We start from the raw sequence: 23,135 nt of genomic DNA on the forward strand, positions 1-23,135 counted from the left end.
CATATTTAAATATATATATATCGTACTTCCATATAGCTTCTTCTTTGTGATGTAAGTCTCCGCTTTCTATTTATTTGGATCGTATATTATTATAGTAATTATCAAACAGCATTACCAATAGATTTAGGAACTAAATCATGTAGTTAAGTTAATTATTATTATTATGTAAATAAGCAACAACACGCAAACTAGACATATTGTAAAAGGTTTTACCGTCAGACTTTTAAAGAAGAGAAAATATTTCTTCATAATCGCATTATCTAAACATCATCATCATAGTAATGAATAACGGCAGATCAGTGGCTTATTTTTAGTTAGAATGTATTTAAGACTTATTCAATTTCTGTGTCAAATCCTTATTAGCCTAGGGCAGCAAAGCGGTTGCGATTTCCAACGAAGTAGAAAGAGAGAGCATTAGGGACTCGAGTAGTGAAATCGCACGAGTGATACGAATATGAAGTCTTTTTGACTCTCGCACAATAAATCTAAGGCTAGCTGACTCTTAATTGGTAGATAATATAGAGAGTGGTGCCATAATGGCGACATTAAATGAACACACTGTGAGCTATCTAACCTTAATCGTAAAAAAAAATCCTAAAATATGAAGTATATAATTGAAATTTTCAAATAAACCAATTATATATTGACCTTGATCCTGCAGACACTCTGTCCAAACAGTTTTTCGGGACTATGTTAGTTTAAGATTCTTTCTGCAAATAAATAATACTACTAATAAATTTAGTAAACAAAATTTTATCACACTTGCGTGGTCGCGTAAGACTGCACGAAGTAGGTGTCAGTGGCTAGGATAGCACGCGGATACTAGATTTCTTACAGGTTGTTCCGAATTGATATGGCATATTTATTTATTTAGGTGAATTATGTATTTGTTTTTGAATATTTTTTTAATGATTACGGTTAATTAGTTCTTCCCGTGTGCTTATTTAATGTCTCAATTATAGCGCTACGCTATATAAACTGTAACTGGCCAGTATCTTACGGCCATTCCCAATATACTATCTACAGATAGAGATAAATTACTACCTTCTACTCGGCCGTTAGTCTTCTCCACCCTCAAAGCCAATAATTTACGGCCGCTCCCAATATTCAGTCTATCTCTTACTTGAGATAAAAATCGTAACTACCGTTGACTTTCTGTCCCAATAAACTTATCGACGGTAACTCACCTTATCCGTACACGCTGTCTGTCAATGGGAGGACATATAGCTTACCAACGATAGAAGTTACCCATTTGTCACATCACAACCAATACACATTTCGAGAAGGTATAGTAGAAATATTATTTCATCAATCACGTACCTGCCTTCAGTTGAATTGCTAGATTGTCATTACTTTCATGTTCGTGTAAGCTGGCAGTGACAAAAGTTTACGAAGGTAGACAGTAGATAAATATTATTGTGCAATACAGAATAAATATGGATACCACGACAATTCCGTACGATTTATGTAGTTATTTGTGTTACAAGGGGGCAACGTGATATACTCCTCGAGAGCCTTATTTCGAATTCAGAACCTAGCGAGAATGCAATATACGCCACTCGATACCAAAATATTTTGGCCAAGAATGACACTACTTTTCATCACTACTCGAAGTTCGTGCGTTACTTTATAGTGAAAGTTTTAATAATCACAAATAAATCAAGAACGCAAACCAATCAGAAAAGAGAAAGCTTAAACTCATATTAGAACAAAATTGTAGTTTGTTCCCGCTATCCTGTAAGGCCAATTTTCTTAATTTGACTATCCAAATACCTACGCATGTTGAAAAGTAATTTATTTCATTAGGAATGCATATTATTATATTTATCTTAGTCATAATATTGTATGTCGTAATAAATTGTGTATGTATAGTACTCTTCAAAGTAAAAATGTAAATATTACAAATACACCTAATATTTGAAATAAACTTTACAATAAATAAGATTTTTTTCATTTCTGAAGCCCTTTGATTTGTTATCTTTTTAGTTAAGATTTGAGAAGCATATAAATAAAGTGATTTCCAACAGTTTTTAAAGATTAAAAGTTTTGTACCAAATTAGACCATTTATAACCACTGATATGCGCATACGTCTTTGTGAGGCTCTTGTTCTATCCAAGCTTCACTATACCGATACAGTGTATGGTTCGAGGTTGCTTGGCAGAACAAGAAATTTAATACAAAGAGTACAAAACGCCTGTGCTCGTTTTTGCTGGGATATACCGGCCTGACAACACATTTCTCCATACCTCAAAGAAGATAATGGATGCTCGTAGACGACTTTATTTAGCCACGCTTCTCTTTGGTATTATTATCACAAAAACGCCAAAATATTTATATCATACATTGGAATGGCTACGTCAGCGCAGTCAGTTAAATTTTGAAACAAGGTTCGCACTCAATGTCCTGTCAGCCCCACTCCATCATTCCGCCTCTTAGAGGAAGATTTAGGTACAGTGCCACCAAGTGCTGGAATGATATATCCGTTTCGGAGCTTGAAGACTGTTGAAACTTTCTGGAAAAAAAAGTTAAAAACCTTATATTTGGATTATTAAATATCTTATATTATTACGTATTATGTCTATATAGATAACAACTGGGATTGGACTTTTTGTTTGTTTCTTGTTTGTTGCTAATATTTCTAAAATTGCTATACCAGGTTGATTGCGGCAGAGTGTCAGAGCCTAGATTGACTGGTGGACAAGTTTTCAGTCTTAGGGTAAATGTGATGTGGTGAGACTTCAGGGCGCTTGCTTTTATGCGCCACTTGGTCAAACACGCATAAGTGGCATCGAGCTGAGTTTGAAAATGTCTGGTCGCCTCATTGGGGTCACTGTTACAACTGAGGAACGCCGCATCATCGGCACAGCTGCTTCTGGTGATTGGGGTAGGTCACTTGTAAATATGTTATAGACTCCATCAGTAGGTAGTAGGAGTGAGGAAGGTACATTTTAATTTTGCACATTAGTCCTTTATGCCAAACCCGATTGAAAGCTTGTTGTGCGTCGAGAAAAGCAGCCGAACAGTATCCCTTCTTTTCCAGACATTGTCTAACTGTACAATACACTCTGTGAACTTGTTCTATGATGGAGTAGTGTTTCCGGAAGCCAAATTGATGGTCAGGTATTACATGGCCCATATCTAGGCAAGAGGATAGTCGTGCTAGGATGATCCTTTCCCACAATTTTGGTGCGTACACAGTACAGGCGTCAGGCTAATAGGGCGATAAGACGTGACTTCAGTAGGCGGTTTACCAGGCTTATGGATCGCAACAATTTGTGATGTTTTCCAGAGTGAACAAGCGAGGTTCTCAATGTGGCATTGACAAGGATGGTCAAAAACGTAATGCACTTCTTAGGAAGCTCTTTCAATGGCCTGCGGGTGATTAGATCAAATCCAGGTGCATTTTGGCTATTTCTCTACCCACCTCTCTTGGTGTAGTAGGTCTCAAAGGCAGGCATAGTTGCAGGTCTTGTCCTAGGATTTGGTCTATTTCTGGATCTTCTAGACTATCCATATTGTTGGGTTGGAATACGTTGGCCAGGTATGTAGCAAAGGCCTGAGATTATTCTTGGTAAGATTCGTTGAAATGAGGTTAGTTGAGGATATTTTTTGCTACTATGACTAACGATTCGGTTGAATGGAGTCAAGAAAACGTTTATAATACAGGTGTAAGCACAACGAGACACACGCCCGCGCAATGTTCCGGTCTGCATCGGGGTAGTCAGAGACAAAAGGATTCCACTTGCTTCTATCCTTACAAACCTAACGCGCTTCCTCTACATTCATTACTCTTTTCATACATGCTCGCCGCTTGCGGGTGCTTCGAACCTTTCAAAATGTCCCCAGTTTGGTCGATGAATGTTCTACGAGGTCTGCCGCGACCGACATGGTCACACACACTTGCCTTATATATTACTGAATGAATACTCTACTTTCAAACCATCTGGGAGGCAGTGGGAGGCTCCTTTGCACCGGATGTCGGCTAGATTATGGGTACGACCACGGTGGCTATTTCTGCCGTGAAGCAGTAATGTGTCAGCATTACTTTGTTTCGGTCTGAAGGGCGCCTTAGCTAGTGAAATTACTGAGACTAATGAGATTAATGAGACTTAACATCTTACGTCTCAAGGTGATGAGCGCAGTTGTAGTGCCGCTCAGAATTTTCGGGTTTCTCAATAATTCTGAGCGGCACTGCATTGTAATGGACAGGGCGTATCAATTACCATCAACTGAACGTTGTCAATCATCTCATCACTGAACTGAATCACTGAATCATTGAACATCATCTCTTCCCTCATTTAAAAAAAAAGGGAAATGAGAAGGACGACATCTACAAAAATGAGCATTTATTTAGTTATTAATTAATACGTAACTATTAATAGCGACATTCGCTCAATGACTTACAATTTTCTCTTAAAAATCCAACAAAAGCATATTGTTCATCTGAGCATTCCATGAATGCTCCTTAAGCTGCTTGCTTTTATTTATTTAATTACTAGCTGACCCGGCAAACGTTGTTTTGCCATATAAAGTATTTTTAGTGTACGACCGTTTTTTCATCATTCGTGTTAATATTGACACTCACAAAATGTGGCTTCCTATTGGTAATAGTCAAAGTCAAATAAACTTAATTCAGATAGGCTTAAACAAAACGGTTCAGCGGTCACTATAAATATTTCTTTTAAATTGCTGAAATCACCAAATTATGTTCGGTAAAAGTTGAGCTCGTGAGAAGAACAAAAGAAACTCAACTGTCCCTATTTTCAATCAATAGAGTATTTAAAAATGGCTTTCTCCATCGCTGGAGCCTCGCTGTACTATGCGAATACTGGCAAAGCATCACGTGACATCACACGCTGTTCTGCACTACGCATTGCAGCGCACTCGTTCCAGTATGTAAGCAAATAAGTGCTCAATACATGAGTAGAAAAGATACCGTATCATGAGATACGGTATCTTTTCTTTACTAACACAAATGTTAAGTATCAAATATTGACGGTAGAGTGAACTTAGTTTCACAAAAATGAATTTCTTAAAAATTCGAACACTTAATTCAATTTTACGTAATGAGGGTGGCGAAAAATAGTTTTTCGCTACACACGGCTTTGTACACAGTAAGTAGTGAAATTCTTTTTAAGTTTTAAAACTACCTTCAAAAATAACATCCAATAATCGGTAAATTTAAGACTTACCAAATTAAGTGAATTTGAATCCTTAATCTAATTTCGGTTAAAACTTAGTATCCCTTAGCACGAATTTGCATGTAAAAAATATTGTAGTTGATAGAGCTTTGGTCCACGATGATAGTGTTTCAAGTTTTCAAGAAAAACCAAAATAAAAGTCTACCCTCCCCAGCCTATCTGTCACAGACTATTTGTTACATTTTATTTCACAGTTTTTCATACAATTTAAGCCGTTTTACCTGTCACCAACTTCTTTTACATTTCATTTCACTGTTTTTCATGCATTTATGGCTGTATTAGCTGGAACCCTTTGCCTGTACTTATATTTTACTAAGAAACCAAAATCATTTTATGACAGTTTTAGCCTCCCACCGCGATGGCGCACATGTAGTGTTTATTTACGTGATTTACCTGTTTTAGGTTAGAATTTTTTTCGTTATTTTCTTGGAAACGGTGCATTACCTTGTAATAAGATTGGTATCATTATAATCGTGGACTAAAGCTCTATCAACTACAGTATTTTTTACAACCAAATTCGTGCTATGGGATATTTATTTACATGATTTACCTGTTTTAGGTAAGTTTTTTTTTTGTGATTTTCTTGAAAACGTTGCATTACCTTGTAATAGGAGTGGTATCATTATAATCGTGGACTAAAGCTTTATCAACTACAATATTTTTTACCTCCTAATTCATGCTAAGAGATACTAGTCCCACCCGTAATTTCTGATGACGAAGAAAGAGAATCCTTTTTTTTAAAGGTGTGACGTCACCACTTTTGACATCACAAAAGTTGACTGGCTGGTAATCACTCATCATGGATCATCGAAAGAAAACTGCACGTGATCACCTTCGTTTATTCCACAGTGTAACAACGTCCCAGACATATCCGTATCGTACGACAGCCTGAGCTCGAATACCTCGAGTGTCTTTTTTTTTTTTTGAGAGGAGGAAATACTGTTACGTATTGTATGTAATATATCGGACCCGAGTGTCCGCGTAAGCGGACGCCCCATACCGACTAAAACCTCCTCTGTGCTGTTAGCAGCCCTGGCTTTCACAGCGAAGTAGGACGTGGGCCGTGGAGGCCGCAAAGACTACGCAACAATAGTCGCGGGGCGTCTCCTAAGGAGACTCGAACCTCAGACCGGCTGTGTGCTTGTGGGAAGGAGAGAGAATGAAAATGAAGATGAAAGATGAAAAGGTGAGAAGAACACACTCGCCGGCGAGTGTGGTGATGTTTTGTGTAATGTATATGTTTGTATGTATGTAAGTAGTGTAAATGTTTGTGTGCATGTATGTTTGTGTTTGTGTCTGTTTGTGGAGTGTGTTTGTGATTGTGTAAGTGGTGTATGTCAGTCCGTGTGTGAGTGAGTGTAGTGAAGCGATTACAGGACGAGGACTAACGTCTCGTCGGGTATCAAAACAATGTGTGGTGTATCTAGGGTGCGGGCCGCTGGCCATCGTCAGAGTGACGAGTGCCAGTGGATTGCGGTGGTTGACCGCGCCTACGCCTGCGAAGGCGGTGTGTGCGTGTCTGTGTCGGTGTTTGTGTGGGTGTCGCGTTCGCGATATTGATGTCGTCATCCGGGTCTACCGTGACGTGTCTGGGACGTCTTATTGGGTTGAGACTATGGTGAAGGGGGGAGTACCCGCATGCCTTCCTAACCAAGATGTTGGGATGGTTAGGCGCCTTGTCAAAGAAGCGTCGCGAGATCTCTTTAAAATGTTGTCCCCAAGTGTCAACAGTGTGGCAATATTTATAGGGCTCGGCGCACATGCACGCGTTTTCGAATAATGCTTTTTAACAATATTTTGATGTTACAATGTAATCAAATAATGACTTATGATTTAATTCTAGAATAAAACTACAAATCTTTTTCTTCTCGTTTTTATAGGTGTTTATTAATTGTGATGTTATATAGTATTTATATATTATGTATTTTTTAATTCTTGCGGGTTTTGCGTAGCAAACATGAATAGCTCGCAGTATAATAATTGCAGCTATTTTTCCTACTTCTTCGCACTTATCATTATATTTTGGATAAGCCATGGTGACCAAGGCTGTCTACATTGCCTCCGCAGCGGCACATATGGGGAACTGTTCTAGGGATACCCAGGCGAACCAACTGCGATTGAGAAGCTGGAATTATCGAGAAGTGTCCCTATGTTACTCGAAGGAGTGGCCTGAAGCCAGTACCCTGAATCTCGTTCACTAACAGCAATAAAACGAGCCTGATCCGAAATATTGTGACTTGATAATAATATCCTTTTGTGAATGATTTTGCACTGTGGCTTTAAAGGGTAATTTTCATTTGGACAGGCAACTTTCCAAGCATTTTAAGCAGTTTCCGCATACACCAGTGGCTGAGACCCATTAGGGGAGATTATTTTATCATATAAAGTGCTGACACTGTGAACAGGAGATAAGAATGCTGGTAAGGATATACTAGATATATTTTTCTGATGCCAATTCCACCAAAACGAATGGGCAGAGAAGCCTGGCACCAAGAAATATCAGACAATGAACAATTTAATATTTTTGATAATAAATTTCGTAGAGAATCGTCCAAACTTGAAATTTATCTAATTTCTAATCCATTGATTGGTTCAGTAGACATATGAGTTACAAGAGGCTTGGTAGCTGAAGTTTGATACAAATGGTCTCGTTGACCAGCTAACGTCAGGGTGTCGAGTTTGCGTGACGGTGTGCGCGTGCTTTGTTGAATATTATCACTGATAATTAAATAGATAAATCCCTGACGCGCTAAAAGTATAACTTCTTAGACCTATTTAGAACCTAACGTAATTTTAGTTATTTACTGTCGGCACACGAATATTGTCTACACTTCATAGCAGGTGCATCAAAAAAGGCTATATATCATCGATATCATAGTTGTATATAATACTTAATCAGGTCAGGCCCTTTAATCAAGGTAGAAACAAAGAGCGAAATCAAATTTCACCGCCCTTTGGTCGACGCTTTCACGCCACAAACCGTATCGGTGCCAGAATAAGAGCTGCGATATTCTTTATGATTTGTACATCATGCAAATTCGAAGTCAAAACTTTTTATTGCATGTCACTTGTCAATGGTAAGACGCCCCCGATGTCACGGCCTTATTCATAAGTTACATTTCTCTTGAACTGTATTCCTCTTGAACACATTCGTGTCTTCAATTTCAGTAACTACTCTTTAAGGCGAATTAACGAGACAACTCCAGGCTTTTTGTTTTAAAATACTCGACGAATAGAAAAAAACTGTCAATTAGCAGACACAGATTGATCAAATAATTAGGTACAGGTCCAGATTTATAACAAGGAAACTAAATACTAAATTGAATTATACAGTCAGCGTCAAAAAGATAGCGTCACCCATTGTATTATAAAACATGGCAACACCAATCGTTACCATATACATCTATTTACCAAAATCACACACTAATAAATATGCTACTAAAACCCTAGTAGAGATACAGAGCTCAGTCTAATGTAGGGCTTCCAATCCCGCGGCCTGTATTCAATCTCGGCATTTGGGGGACTACGAATTTTCAATCCCGCGGGATCTCGGTATTTGCGGGATCCCGCATATTGAAAATATGCACATTTTAAAACAATGAATTTATCAACTCCACTGTTATTTACGTACATATTACTATTAAAATGAGATCAATCAAATTATACTGTTTTTTTAAAAAAAAAAAAAAAAACAAAACAAATTGTTTTCAAAAAATACACAACGCAAAATTACAAAATCCACCAAAAAAATAACATTTTAAACATATAAATTATTACTTAATTATTAAGTTTTTCAGCTTTTAATATTAACTGAAAATGTTTGCGAAGAAAATACAACATTTCCAAACTGTCGTCTGCCAAACTACTGCGTATTTTACTCTATTGCCTGCCCAGAAAATGCCCTTTCTGCTTCCACACTTGTGGGCGGTATTCCTTTTAAGGGCTTGTACGTGAATGAATCTTTCATTCACGTACATACCCTTAAATTTTTATTCTATTCTAAAAGTATGTATCAATAAACATCACGAAAATACGACACAGTTAATAACTTGAGTTATTAAGAATAATAATTCACGCAGATTATCTTATATTGCATCGCATGCACGCTTTTTTTCAGTCCCGCAAATCCCGCGCCCGTAATCCCGCATTTCGCGGGATTGGAAAATGGTGCGGGACCCCGCAATACCGAGATTTCGGTATTGGAAGCCCTAGTCTCATGTTTATAGTCAATGTTAATATTAATATTTCAACTGATATAAAGTTTTTCAACAATCTAATTTGATTCCTATTATCTTGGGGCGAAAGTTCATTTTCCTATATTTTGGCAATTTATGTGTAGCTATATATTTGGCTACTTTGGATGACGCTATCTATTTGGTCATTTTCGGTGAATCGATGTATATGGTAACGATGGGTGCTGCCATTTTTTTTAATGCTATGACGCTATATATTTGACGCTGACTGTACAGATTGCACAGAGTCTTTGTTCGCAACGGAAAAACTATATTTTCACAAATTTGTTGATCTCCATAAAAGATTTCAACAATGTGAGATGTCAACCAATGTGTTAAGAATTTGTTATCGATCCGAGTGATTACGTAAAACTATGAAAGTTCAAAGTGGAAAATCTTTAACAAACGAACATAACATGACAATAATATCAAGCAATCCAATTATATATATATTTTTTAATAGAATGTTCGAGCTGTCAATATAAAAAGTTTCACCCATAAATTTACTTATTTTAATGCAAAGTAAACAGAAGGCCAAACCGGCAATTTCATATTTAAGCCCGTATTACATTTGATAGGATGTTATTATTATAATTGAAAGAGTGTTGTTGTCTTCTTTCTGAGTATCGTAACATAGTTTTCATATTCCATGAAATAAAACAATAATATCAGAGCAGTTGATAGTCGCAGAGCTTATCATCACAAACAAGCTAATTTCACTAACACTATCTGAGGCTAGAGGTCACAATTAAGTGCGTTTTGGTTAAAACATCAGCTGCTATGTTTCCGCGATTATCGACTATAAAATTCCATCCAAGATACATGAAGTTATCACGTTTGTTCTCCACAAGAGTGACAAAGAGGAACAACGATTTTGCTTTTTTTTAAGTGCAAATAAGGGACGAGACGAGCGGGACGTTCAGCTGATGGTAATTGGTACGCCCTGCCGATTACAATGCAGTGCCGTTCAGGACTTTTTATGGAATAGGAGGACAAACGAGCGTACGGGTCACCTGTTGTAAAGTGATCACCGCCACCCACAATCTCTTGCAACAACAGACGAATTACAGGAGCGTTGCCGGCCTTTAAGGAAGGTGCAGCTTTTTTTGAAGGTACCCATATCGTATCATCCAGGAAACACCGCACAAGGAAGTTCATTCCTCAGCTTTGTAGTACATGGAAGAAAGCTCCTTGAAAACCGCTCTGTGGAGGGCCGCCACACATCCAGATGGTGGGGATGATATCCTAACTTCATGTGTGGCCGGACCAGCGCTTGTAGAGCGCTAGAATGTGGGCCGGCTTGAAGTATTGCTGTGCTCTATTAATGACGCCCAGTTTTTTCGAAGCGAAATTGGCTTTGCCCTCCAGATGGCCACGAAATTGGGAATCGCTCGCAATTTCGAAACCTAGTATTCCGATACTAGGCGAGGCTTTAAAGGAAGTGTTGTCGAAGAGTGTTGATACGAGAAATGGATTTTTTTTTAGTGGTAAACGCGCAAACTTGAGTCTTCTGGGGGTTAAATTGGACAAGGTTCAATTTACCCCATTCCGCGACCTTCTCAAGAGAGGACTCGATACTTCTATTCTTCTTCTACACAAGTTTCTCTCGGCATTGGTCGACGATTTCCCGAGAGAGACCTGCATGGCCCGTGTATACGGCATCACCAGTGCTGTCGTCTGCATAGCAATGTATGTTGGAGGTGCCCAACATATCATTGATATGCAGAAGAAACAGCGTGGGAGATAGCACACAGCCTTGGGGCACTCCAGCATTCACGGGCTTCGGGTTCGAGCAATATCCGTCGACAACGACCTGTATGCTGCGCCCAGTGAGGAAGCTGGAGGTCCACTTGCACAATCTCTCGGGAAGCCCAAATGATGGAAGTTTTGAGAGGAGCGCCTTGTGCCATACACGATAAAAGGCCTTCACTATATCCAGGCCAACTGCCAGGCCTTCCCGCTTGCTTTCAATAGCCGCCGCCCATCTATGTGTTAGGTATACCAGAAGATCACCTGCCGACCGACCATGGCGAAAGCCGTATTGACGGTCGTTGATCACCTGGTGACCCTGAAGGTATACCAAGAGCTGGCGGCTAATTATGCTCTCCATGATTTGGGAGAGCAGGGAGGTAATAGCAATAGGCCTGTAGTTTGCCAGATGTGAACTGTCTCCTTTTTTTGGATCGGATGGACAAGGGCTGACTTCCATGAGTAAGGACTATGCCTTTGGAATAAGAGTGCCGGAATAAACGATTTAGCACCGGCGTCAACTCAGGGGCACACGTTCCAAGCACGATAGGAGAAATGTCATCCGGCCCGCTCGACTTCCTGACGTCCAACGAAAACAGAGCTCACCTAACAGTTTTCTGTCTGAACTGTACTTCAGGCACAGAGATCTGACACCGCGGATGGTAGGCGGTGTTTTTCCGCTGTCGTCAAGAGTCGAGTTGGAGGCGAAAAGAGCGCACAGGATATCGGCTTTCTCTTTTGCCGTATGGGCCAGGCTGTCATTCCTCATGTGCAACGGCGGCATGGACGGCTGGTTGAAGTTACAAAGAGCAGCTTTTGACAACGACCAGAACTTGCATGTTCCGGTCGGGTAACTGGAAAGCTGCTCGCCGATTTTGACGACGTGCTTTGACGTCGCAGGGGCGATTTGCCGTTTAAAAAATCTGGATGCACGGTTATATTTCCTCTTAAGAACTTTGCAGTTCAGATCCTTTGTGCAAAGCGCCGCAACCCAAGTTCGATATGCCTGTTTTTTGCAGTCAGTTGCTGCTTTAACTGACGCATCGAACGAGGGCTGTGATCTGCAACCGATCGGTACCACAGAGCTTGGTATCCATTCCCTGTAGTATCACATCGGCTCCTGCAACGGCGCAGGCACTAGGATCATCCGAAGGGAAACAAACCCTGTCCCAAGAGTAGAATGCAAAAAAGGAACGCATCCTATCCCAATCTGCTGACTTGTAGTGCCAAACACGGTAGGTGGTCTGCGACGTTGGCGAAGGATAGGCACTACACTGCTGATCAGGCAATGGTCGGACGTTCCGAGAGGGGCGTCGACAAAGACCTGGTAAACATTGGGATGTGTAGTCAGCAGAAGGTCCTTATTGGACGGCATGTGGCTATCCACATCCGGGAGCCGCGTTGGCAACTCAACCAATTGAGACAGACCATACGAAAAATGCAAAATTAAGCACAGATCGCCCTGTGTAGTCTGTGGTACGTGATCGAGCCATTCGGCATTGTGCCCTTTGAAATCACCCAAGACTACAATTTCAGCGGAGGGGATCTGTGCAGTCGTCAATGCCGCTTGAACACAGCCCATGAGATGATCGGTTTCTGCGTTACCACTATGGGACCTGTAGACACACGCATGCGGACGCGGTCCTCTAAATCTACGCGGAGCCAGAGAGTAGACAGGTCCCTACCCTCAAAATTGCCGAGACGGCGACAGTAGATATCCTCCCTAACGTACACACATACCCCGGTATGAGGTAAAAAATTGTGCTCAATTTTGTACCCGGGGTACGTTAAATATGACATATCGCTAGGTCGAGATATCTGCGTCTCCGTAAGGAAACATAAGGCCGGCTGCGCCGTCTCAAGGTGGTGGTGGACGGTGTTTTAACTGGATTGAATTATACTGTAAAAGTTATTGCAAAAGTCCACGTTAGGGGGCAAATACTACATTATTTGGACAAATATTTGAATAGTTATGCCGATATTATGTTGTAGTCCGGGTCTCTGTTCTAAAGGCACGGGCGCGCGAGCGGTCGGGCGATTGCGGGCGGGGTGTGGGGAAAGTTTAATGAAACTTCATATATATAGCTAAATAATTTTACCCTAAAATCCTACTAATATGATAAATAGGAATTGAGAAACCAAAAATTCCATGCGGCACAACAATTTGCATTCGTCACCTTGAGACATATGATGTTAAGTCTCATTTGCCCAGTAATTTCACCAGCTGCGGCGTCTTTCAGGCCGAAACACAGTCATGTTTACACATTCCTGCTTCACGGCAGAAATAGGCGCCATTATGGTACCGTTGCTTTTGGATTTTCGACTATTGGTTTCTTACATGTGTCTATTTAAAGAATGAAAATACTTGATTAATTTACAGGAATATATGACATGCGTACCTATTTTAAAGAGACGTAGGTACATCTTACTGAAAGGAAAACTGTGCAGTACTCAATAACGTGTGTTGTAATATAAAAAGCTTGAATAAGGCAACTTGTGGCTCATGTAGGATATAGAGATAAGCAAGAAATAATTCCAGTTTACAAGTGGAAACATACAAAACCGACACATAATATATTTGATCCCTGCTTTCTTAAAGTGGCGTGATATTATAAAAAGCCGCGTCATCACCCGAAGATAAGTGATTTTCATAACAAAGTTATAAGGTCATATGCTGGTAGTGTCTCTGAATACAGTGATTATATGACTCAATATAAAACATAATATCATATTATATATATGTTATCGTACTGCCAACAATCAAGTTTATTTCTAACTGGAACTCCGCAGATACACTATCGTTTCAATCAGAGCTCAAACTGTTTATTCAACGGTACAATAGTATTTTTCTTAAAATAAAACTTGTTTAAAAATGCACAGATTAATAATAGCTCTAGTATTTCTTGTAAGTTTTTCCTTCGTAGCAGCAGTGCCTTTAAATGGTAAGTGATTTTATCTCATCAGGATTCCCAGTATCTTTTATGGTAACAAAGAGAATACGTGGCAAGCAATAAGTACATTAACTAATTAATATTTACTCCATCGGAATCATTTATTACATCTCCATTTTTGAGTCCCAAAAATATTTTAGACGCAGACGAAGACATAAAGCAAGTCGTATCAGACTCGAACACGAATCGAACCCGCGACCCTTTGCAAACTTTAAATATGAAGTACATAAGTAGGTGGGTAGTTAGGTGTCTTTTATATTATATCACTTTCTTTTAAATAAAGCCATTCTCATTCTTTTTTATGAGCCTAACTCCAGTAGAACTGAAGCGAAACCTTGAACTTGAGAGATGGGTTGTCTATTGGAATTAATATATTTAATAATCATAGAAATTCTCGAATAATCTTTAATTGTAATGTGTAATTGTAATAATACATATTTTATTGTGTGTTTAATAATATAGGTACGTCAAAATATGTATTAGGTAAACTTGCAATTTTATAATACATAAAGTTATTTATGTATGAAAGTTCAGGGGTACCTTGATGCGATTGCCTCTAAGTCTCTTCCATGCCTTGTAAAAGAATTGTATATAATTCTATTACATGGATATGTCCTTTCTTTTAGCTAAACATTAGTACAGGTTGCCATATTTTATAAAAAAATAAAATCATTTTTAGAGTCGACTTTAAACCTTTTACATATTATTAGATATAATCTACCATATAAAATATAATCGGGAGTTTATTAGGTACTTACATGAATGTTCTACTAATAATAAACTTTTTGAAGATTACATATCTATTAATTATTAACTTAATAACAAAATTATGGTTAACATACTAAAAGAAGATACCTAATAAAGCTGTTAGTTCTGCCTACTGCTCATCAGAACAAAAATATTTTATCTTATGATAACATAATAATTATGCGTAGGTATGATTACTTAAGCGTAAGATACTTGTAATAAAATTGCTACTAATATTGAGAAAATTCCAGCTATATAAATGTAAATAATATACATAGCTCTACTGAATTTCTTCTTTGGGCAATATAGTCGAGCGATTCATTCAATTTACCATCAAACCTAATCACACAATATGTCAATAACAACAATCATACTTGAAGATACTTTTACTACCTTTCGTGTTTCAGGACTGAACATCCCGTCAGAGTGCAATGACAACGCTTACTTCGCCGACTGTGAACTCATAGTGCGCAGCAAGTTCTGCCAACACCGTTACTATTCTACGTAAGTTTATCTTTTAAAGCCAGGTTCATATAATATAACAACGACAGGGAAGGAAAGTTATGGAACGAAAGACAGGGTAGGTCTTTAACTAGCATTTGTTCGCCGTTTTCTTTCTTTGTAGGCTAACATAGCGCTCGATGTCGTGTCTCACTCAATCTCAACTCATATGACTTAGGGCACGCGATCTCGATTCATAAGACAACGTTACAATGCAAATCAGACTTTAGTAACTAAATGGTGTTCTATGTAGTATATGCATACAGTCTCAAGTCATTGAATGGTGTTCTATGTACTATATGCATGCAGTCTCAAGTCATTGAATGGTGTTCTATGTATTATATGCATACAGTCTCAAGTCATTGAATGGTGTTCTATGTAGTATATGTATACAGTCTCAAGTCATTGAATGGTGTTCTATGTAGTATATGCATACAGTCTCAAGTCATTGAATGGTGTTCTATGTAGTATATGCATGCAGTTTCAAGTCATTGAATGGTGTTCTATGTAGTATATGCATGCAGTCTCAAGTCATTGAATGGTGTTCTATGTAGTATATGTATACAGTCTCAAGTCATTGAATGGTGTTCTATGTAGTATATGCATACAGTCTCAAGTCATTGAATCGTGTTCTATGTAGTATATGCATGCAGTCTCAAGTCATTGAATGGTGTTCTATGTAGTATATGTATACAGTCTCAAGTCATTGAATGGTGTTCTATGTAGTATATGCATACAGTCTCAAGTCATTGAATGGTGTTCTATGTAGTATATGCATGCAGTTTCAAGTCATTGAATGGTGTTCTATGTAGTATATGCATACAGTCTCAAGTCATTGAATGGTGTTCTATGTAGTATATGCATACAGTCTCAAGTCATTGAATGGTGTTCTATGTAGTATATGCATGCAGTTTCAAGTCATTGAATGGTGTTCTATGTAGTATATGCATACAGTCTCAAGTCATTGAATGGTGTTCTATGTAGTATATGCATGCAGTCTCAAGTCATTGAATGGTGTTCTATGTAGTATATGTATACAGTCTCAAGTCATTGAATGGTGTTCTATGTAGTATATGCATACAGTCTCAAGTCATTGAATGGTGTTCTATGTAGTATATGCATACAGTCTCAAGTCATTGAATGGTGTTCTATGTAGTATATGTATACAGTCTCAAGTCATTGAATGGTGTTCTATGTAGTATATGCATATAGTCTCAAGTCATTGAATGGTGTTCTATGTAGTATATGTATACAGTCTCAAGTCATTGAATGGTGTTCTATAGAGTATCTGCATACAGTCTCAAGTCATTGAATGGTGTTTTATGTAGTATATGCATACAGTCTCATTTCACTGAATGGCGTTCTATGAAGTATATTTTAGGCAGTTTTCATTCAGCTGTGTTTCGAGCGCGCTTTGAATACAACGCCAAGCAATGCCAATTCCGTAGTCATCTGGACGGCAAAGCCAAATTAGCTTCGAAAGAAGCTGGGCGTCATAAATAGAGCTCGGCAATAATTCAAGCCGGCCCAAATTCTAGCACTCTGCAAAGCGCAGGTCCGATCACAAATGGATTATTGCTGTCATCTCTGGCCTGGCGCACTACAGTATCAGCTCGAACCATTTGACTGAATTGTCAAGGACCCAGTGCTCTGTGAACGTCTCGATCACGTGGCGTGGCGAGGAGATGTCGCTTCATTGTGTGTCTTCTACCGCATTTATCACGGGGAGTGTTCCGAAGAGCTTTTTCACCTGATTCCTGCCGCCAAATTCTACCTTCGCACGACACACCACAAATAAGGATATCATCCCCACCATCAGGATGTGTGGAGGGTTCCTCCACAGTGCGATTTTCAAGGAACTTTCTTCCACGTACAACAAAAGCTTCCTTCTGCGGTTTTTCCGCAACGATACGACGTGGGTACCTTCAAACAAAGCACGTGCACCTTCCTTAAAGGCCGGCAACGCTCCTGTGATTCCTGTGGTGTTGCAAGAGAATGTAGGCGGCGGTGTAACACCTAGTGTTAGGCAATCTTAACACGGTGGCCCGTACGCTCGTTTCTCCTCCTATTCCTATTTGACATCTCTCAAAATTTTATCATGTAGTAGCTTAGCTGTAAGTTTTCCAAAAATAATACATAGTATATGTATTTAATTCTTTAATTTTTCTATCTAACCAGGTTTTGTTGTAAGTCGTGCATGAACGCTGGCCATATTGATCCGACATCAATATTTGAAGAAAGGGTGGAGGACAGAGATCACTGGAAGTAACTTAGTTCCTGCGAATGACACTACACTAATATAAATTAAACCTTATATTAATTAACTTATGAGAAACAACTTAATACAGCATAAGAATGTACTTTGATTCACTTTTTGATCTTTTTAGATTATCTTTATTAGATATATTATCAATTTGATCTATGTCATGTTATTCACTAAATTATAATAATGTTAAATAACAATATGTATATATTAGGTTAGATTTAAGACTCACTACTACACGGTCACATTATCTCTGGACCTCGCTGGAACGTGAAGCTCCATCCCGTACCTCTTTCACCCCTGTTGCGTCAGTACGGTTTGCAGTTTCATGACCGTTAGGTGTACCTATGTCGTGATATGTTCGTGCTATAACTGCTTTGCTTTTGTTGTTAATAGTTCTGTAGTCTGTTAATTTATGTAAAAAAATATTTTTATACTTAATCCAGATTCATTCATTGATTTCCCATAATAATAATTATCAGCACACAACACACATTAACATCAATCTATAATACTGACAAAATAAATATTTTTTTAATAATTCGTAATAACAATATCCTAGTGATGCTTGTTTTGCACACCGCGACCGTAACAAACCAACGATGTGACGTCATGCAACAGGTACAGAGATATCCGGTAACCGGGTAGCAATCCATTGTCATTCTGTCAATTATATTATTCTCATAATTATATTTTACTGAAATAAAACAAAATAATGCTGTAACATAAATTTTATTTACATCCCAAATTTCACAGTTAGTATATAAAACAAAAAACGAAATTGAGTCGGGCCGATATAACCGCCCACGAAGTACAGTCAGCAACAAAAGCGAGGCAACACGCTCCACGTTACTGCACACAATTGTAGACCCAAAACCGTTCATTTGTAGCTTATAACTGAACTCTTGTTTATAAAATTTGTTTTAATATAACTTTAAAAAAAATACTCGTCAGATTTAAATAACAACTCTGGGTTCATGCAATATCAATCGTCAATACAATATAAACTTGTCATAGAATATAAGTAGGCAAATTAGATCTGTCGACTACAATGACGTTCTATACATATAGACAAATCACGTCGTATAAAAACAAAGCCAAATATGGAACATGCCACAAATTACATCATAATAAGCTAAGATACTATACATTGCTGCCTTTACTCCAGTTGATTGAAATATCATTTGTCAATAAGCAGCAATGTAAAACATTTATTCAATTCAGGTTTGTTTCGGACAGTGACAGTTGACATACGACTAAGAAGAAAAGTGTGCTTACATTATCTTTAAGCACACTTTTGCCGTTCCGCTATCAGACTGCGAATGATACTTCCTTATGTGTGTATAGAACGTCATAGGTTGATGATGTATCACATTATTTGCTCTTGTAACCAAGCAATCAATTCATTTGTTTATCAACTGTCAACCACTGATGTTTGAACAACCAGTATGGTAATTAATGTTTCACTCTTTCGTAGTCTGAGAATTAACCGTTCAAATCTACTCGGTGGTAAGCCAAATATAACATTAGAAGCTTTCTTAATCAAGGAATGTGTTAATGATGCAATGATAACGAAGAACGGTTGGGAACATTTACTTAAAATAATCCGCAAGCAATGTGCGGAGGGGTATCGAATCATAAATAATTTAGGAACATAGATATTATACTCATTAGATATATAGAAATATAAAACATGACTAATATGCAATTGCTTAACAGACAGATCTGACACAGATATATTTTGTGTACTGAATAGGTTAAAAGATGAACTTATATTCATTTCATATTGACATCATTCTGTTTTTATGAAAATGCTCATGGCAATAATCATTTTTTTAAATGTCGATAAAAAAGGAAAGTGCTAATGCAAAACAGTAAGGAATACAACCCAATAAAACTTTTTTCTAATTCCACCATAATGATAAAATTGCACTACATGGAAAATACTACAGAGACAAAAATAAATATTTTCCGATGCCGATAAATCACGAGAGGTCGAGTTGTTCTTCGACAATAACAATAGTGATGCGTTGCGCAAAGTTAATTTCCCCAAATGGTCTTACACATTTCAATGAGAATTTCTTGCAAGTTTTAATATTTGAAAACATTACAATATTTCATCGGGACAACATGCTGGTCCCGCCACCAAATTGGTTACGTAACCAAACGGACACCAGATGAGCAGCTCTTAATAGAGCGGTTTACATTAAATGTAACCAACTAAGTTGGTAGCGGCGACTGGTTGAGCTACCATGGTGTCACAATGAAATAATATAGCCCTTACTGTCATTCCTACATCAAATAAAACATAATCATTGATTTGGTAGCAAACAGTGATTGACACATCGGAACCACAGATCTGGACTCGAACTGATCGACACCAAGCCGAGGTATCACGATTAAGATGATTGCGGACTACGTCTGTACATAGTTCACAAAATGTAATTATAAATTTTAAAACAACATCATACAGCGTCTACTGTACACCGCTAAATACATCTTAAATACAAAATTTAAACTCGATACACAATATATGTACAGTAAATTATAATTTAAAACGTTTATAATATATTACATACTGTATAATTAATATGAAACCAGTGATTGAGTAAAACATCTGCTGGACACTGATACTGGTTACGTATATGTACACTCGGCTTTATGTAATAGACTCTTAATATATGTGGGGGATACAGCACAGAGTCGTTTTAAGGTCGTCGTACACTTATACCATAGCGCTCTCGCATAATAACAAAAGGAGCATTTGAATGATGATATTATAATATCAATAGCAAATAAAATATAGCTCGATGGTTCACCTCTTGCTATCCGTGCGGTACGCTCGCATGTAATGCGGTATAATGTGCAAAAACCCTAAACAAACACGGGGTAACCAATCTCCGGCTACTTCCCTACCTCGAGCGAATGCTTGTGTACGCCATAAAATAACTTATCGGGTCTGTGAGCCCGTTATAATATCACAATACATGTTAACTAAAAGACACGCTAAACGCTCGCTTAACTCACCTATGAAACAATCAAAACAGAAATACAAATAATTACAAGCGCATGGATCGCGACGGCTATATTGTTGTTGTCTCAACTCAGCAAGGATAATAATAATAATATACATAAATTACGATTAACTACGTGTCACTAACATCTTTACATATATAAAGGGCGCCCTACACACTGGTCGGAATACACATATTGGAGAAACACGAACTATTAAGGACAAGCCAGCTTTATCATTCCAACACCAGCAGTAATCACGTCCACGTCAAACCTTAGTTACATTTTTTATTAACAACAGTTTGTGCTGAAACTGGATCGTATGCGCCCAAGAACTAATCTAAATGCAACATCCACGTACTCGTAGTGTTCAAACTAAATATTTGCACCAATTATTTAGTCCCTCATCTCCAATGTTTCCCACGATAAGATAAAACGGGAATCATTGGAGATTAATTAACATATTTTTTATCTGTTTTTACAAGTACGAAAAGATCTTTATTCTGGACAGGCACAATCAACTCGCGAACTAACTTAGGATTATGGAAACGTTCATCTACTTTAACGGGTTATAAAAAAGTTAACAAAATTTTTTTAAGTGACAAATTGAATAATGTCCATACAAACATGTATTAAACTGTGGGTGTCGCGAGTGGGTGTCGCGAGTGGGTGTCGCGAGTAGGTGTCGCGAGTGGGTGTCGCGAGTTGGTGTCGCCAGTTTCCGTCCACCCGCTCGTGAGTGGTATCAGCTGTCGTCCGCAGTCCGCTCAGTCCACCACCTCGGACACGATCTTCTCCATGTCCTGGTCCACCACGTCGTCGTCGTGCGGCGGCGGCGAGGCGGGCGGGCTCGGCGCCAGCAGCGCGGCGGCGGCGGGCAGGCGGGGCAGCGGCGCGGGGCCGGGCGCGGCCGGCAACTTGAACGGCTCGTCCAGATCTTCGAGGCCGGCGGGCACCGGCAACTTGGCCAGCTCCTCTTGTAGCTTCACATAGTGCCGCTGCAATCAAATTGTTTACTTGAAAATTAGTTTTCGCTTAGGCAAATAAAACAAAACTAATAGTGTGCTAACTAATAGTGTGCTAGCTAACAGTGTACTAACTAATAGTGTACTAACTAAGAGTGTGTTAACTAATAGTGTGCTAGCTAACAGTGTACTAACTAATAGTGTACTAACTAAGAGTGGGCTAACTAATAGTGTGCTAGCTAACAGTGTACTAACTAATAGTGTACTAACTAAGAGTGTGCTAACTAATAGTGTGCTAGCTAACAGTGTACTAACTAATAGTGTACTAACTAAGAGTGTGCTAACTAATAGTGTGCTAGCTAACAGTGTACTAACTAATAGTGTACTAACTAAGAGTGTGCTAACTAATAGTGTGCTAGCTAACAGTGTACTAACTAATAGTGTACTAACTAAGAGTGTGCTAACTAATAGTGTGCTAGCTAACAGTGTACTAACTAATAGTGTACTAACTAAGAGTGTTCTAACTAATAGTGTGATAGCTAACAGTGTACTAACTAATAGTGTGCTAGCTAACAGTGTACTAACTAATAGTGTACTAACTAATAGTGTGCTAATTAATTTGTTAGCTAACAGTGGACTAACTAATAGTGTACTAACTAATAGTGTACTAACTAATAGTGTGCTAGCTAACAGTGTGCTAGCTAACAGTGTACTAACTAATAGTGTGCTAACTAATAGTGTACTAACTTATTGTGTACTTACTGATTGTGTGATTGGAATGGTTACTAGTTATTGTTTTAATATTCCTCATTTATTTTCATTACATGCAGAAATAATCGTGTTTGTGCAAATTATAATCGAACAACCGAATTTTAATTCGAACTCTGGAAACTCAACGAGAAAATTTTATTGATATACATGTTCTCAAAACTAAAAAATAATGAGTTGTGATAAACCAGAAACGAGTTATGACTTGACCGTTTTGAATAAGTCTGAAGGATGTACTGGTAAAATGGCAGGTTGAGTGCTCACCTTGAGTGCGCACAGGTTGTGATTGATGGTTCGGTGTGTCCGCTCGTCCCCGCTCTGCCCCTCGAGATCAGTGATCCAGTTCGCAACGGTTTGCATTATCTCGTTCCGTTTTATCCAAAAGTGAGTCTGTATGACCTGCAGGAACAAACAACTTCGATTAAGCAAATTACTTCATAATTTATCTCGAGTAAACTGAACAAGGTCTTAACAAAGTGCAACTACACAATATGAGACTTCAGAATCTAAAAATTACATCATAATCATATTTTGTCATCCCGCATTGTCTATAAATTTTGGTTCAAATAAATTTTGGCATATTTCTGTTTATAATTTGTTACTCCATAATAAAGACTCATATGGTAAAAAGCTTTTAGTTTCCTTATTTGAAAAGATATGCTGATATTGAAGAACACGGTTTATTAGTTTTTAGTTAGTTACGGAACAATCACCTGGTCACACTTTACATCCTGTATAACTGAAT

The 23,135-nt window shown here is 38.3% G+C and overlaps 1 protein-coding gene and 1 long non-coding RNA gene across 7 annotated transcripts in view; one reads left to right on the top strand and one right to left on the bottom strand.

The window, feature by feature from the left end:
* The window catches only part of LOC126966157 (baculoviral IAP repeat-containing protein 6-like), a 312,407-nt gene that overhangs the window by 285,393 nt on the left and 3,879 nt on the right, over positions 1-23,135 (bottom strand). For 4 of the 6 annotated variants that reach the window (XR_007729671.1, XR_007729674.1, XR_007729672.1 and 1 more), the window contains exons 6-7: positions 22,655-22,789; positions 21,340-21,655 (exon numbers count right to left, since the gene is read on the bottom strand). Coding sequence is in view for 1 of the 6 variants with exons in the window: in XM_050810107.1 (XP_050666064.1) it covers positions 21,425-21,655; positions 22,655-22,789 (366 nt within the window). In the remaining 5 variants the exon portion in view is untranslated. Of the gene's footprint in view, positions 1-21,163; positions 21,656-22,654; positions 22,790-23,135 lie in introns of those variants that run through there. The other 2 variants (XR_007729670.1, XM_050810107.1) reach the window with 2 other exon arrangements.
* Positions 13,924-18,375, top strand: LOC126966199 (uncharacterized). Its single transcript, XR_007729685.1, has 3 exons — positions 13,924-14,125; positions 15,289-15,385; positions 17,561-18,375. It is a non-coding gene; the product is annotated as an uncharacterized LOC126966199 (long non-coding RNA).

This window comes from Leptidea sinapis, chromosome 9, assembly GCF_905404315.1.
Source record: "Leptidea sinapis chromosome 9, ilLepSina1.1, whole genome shotgun sequence".
NCBI lineage: Eukaryota > Metazoa > Arthropoda > Insecta > Lepidoptera > Pieridae > Leptidea > Leptidea sinapis.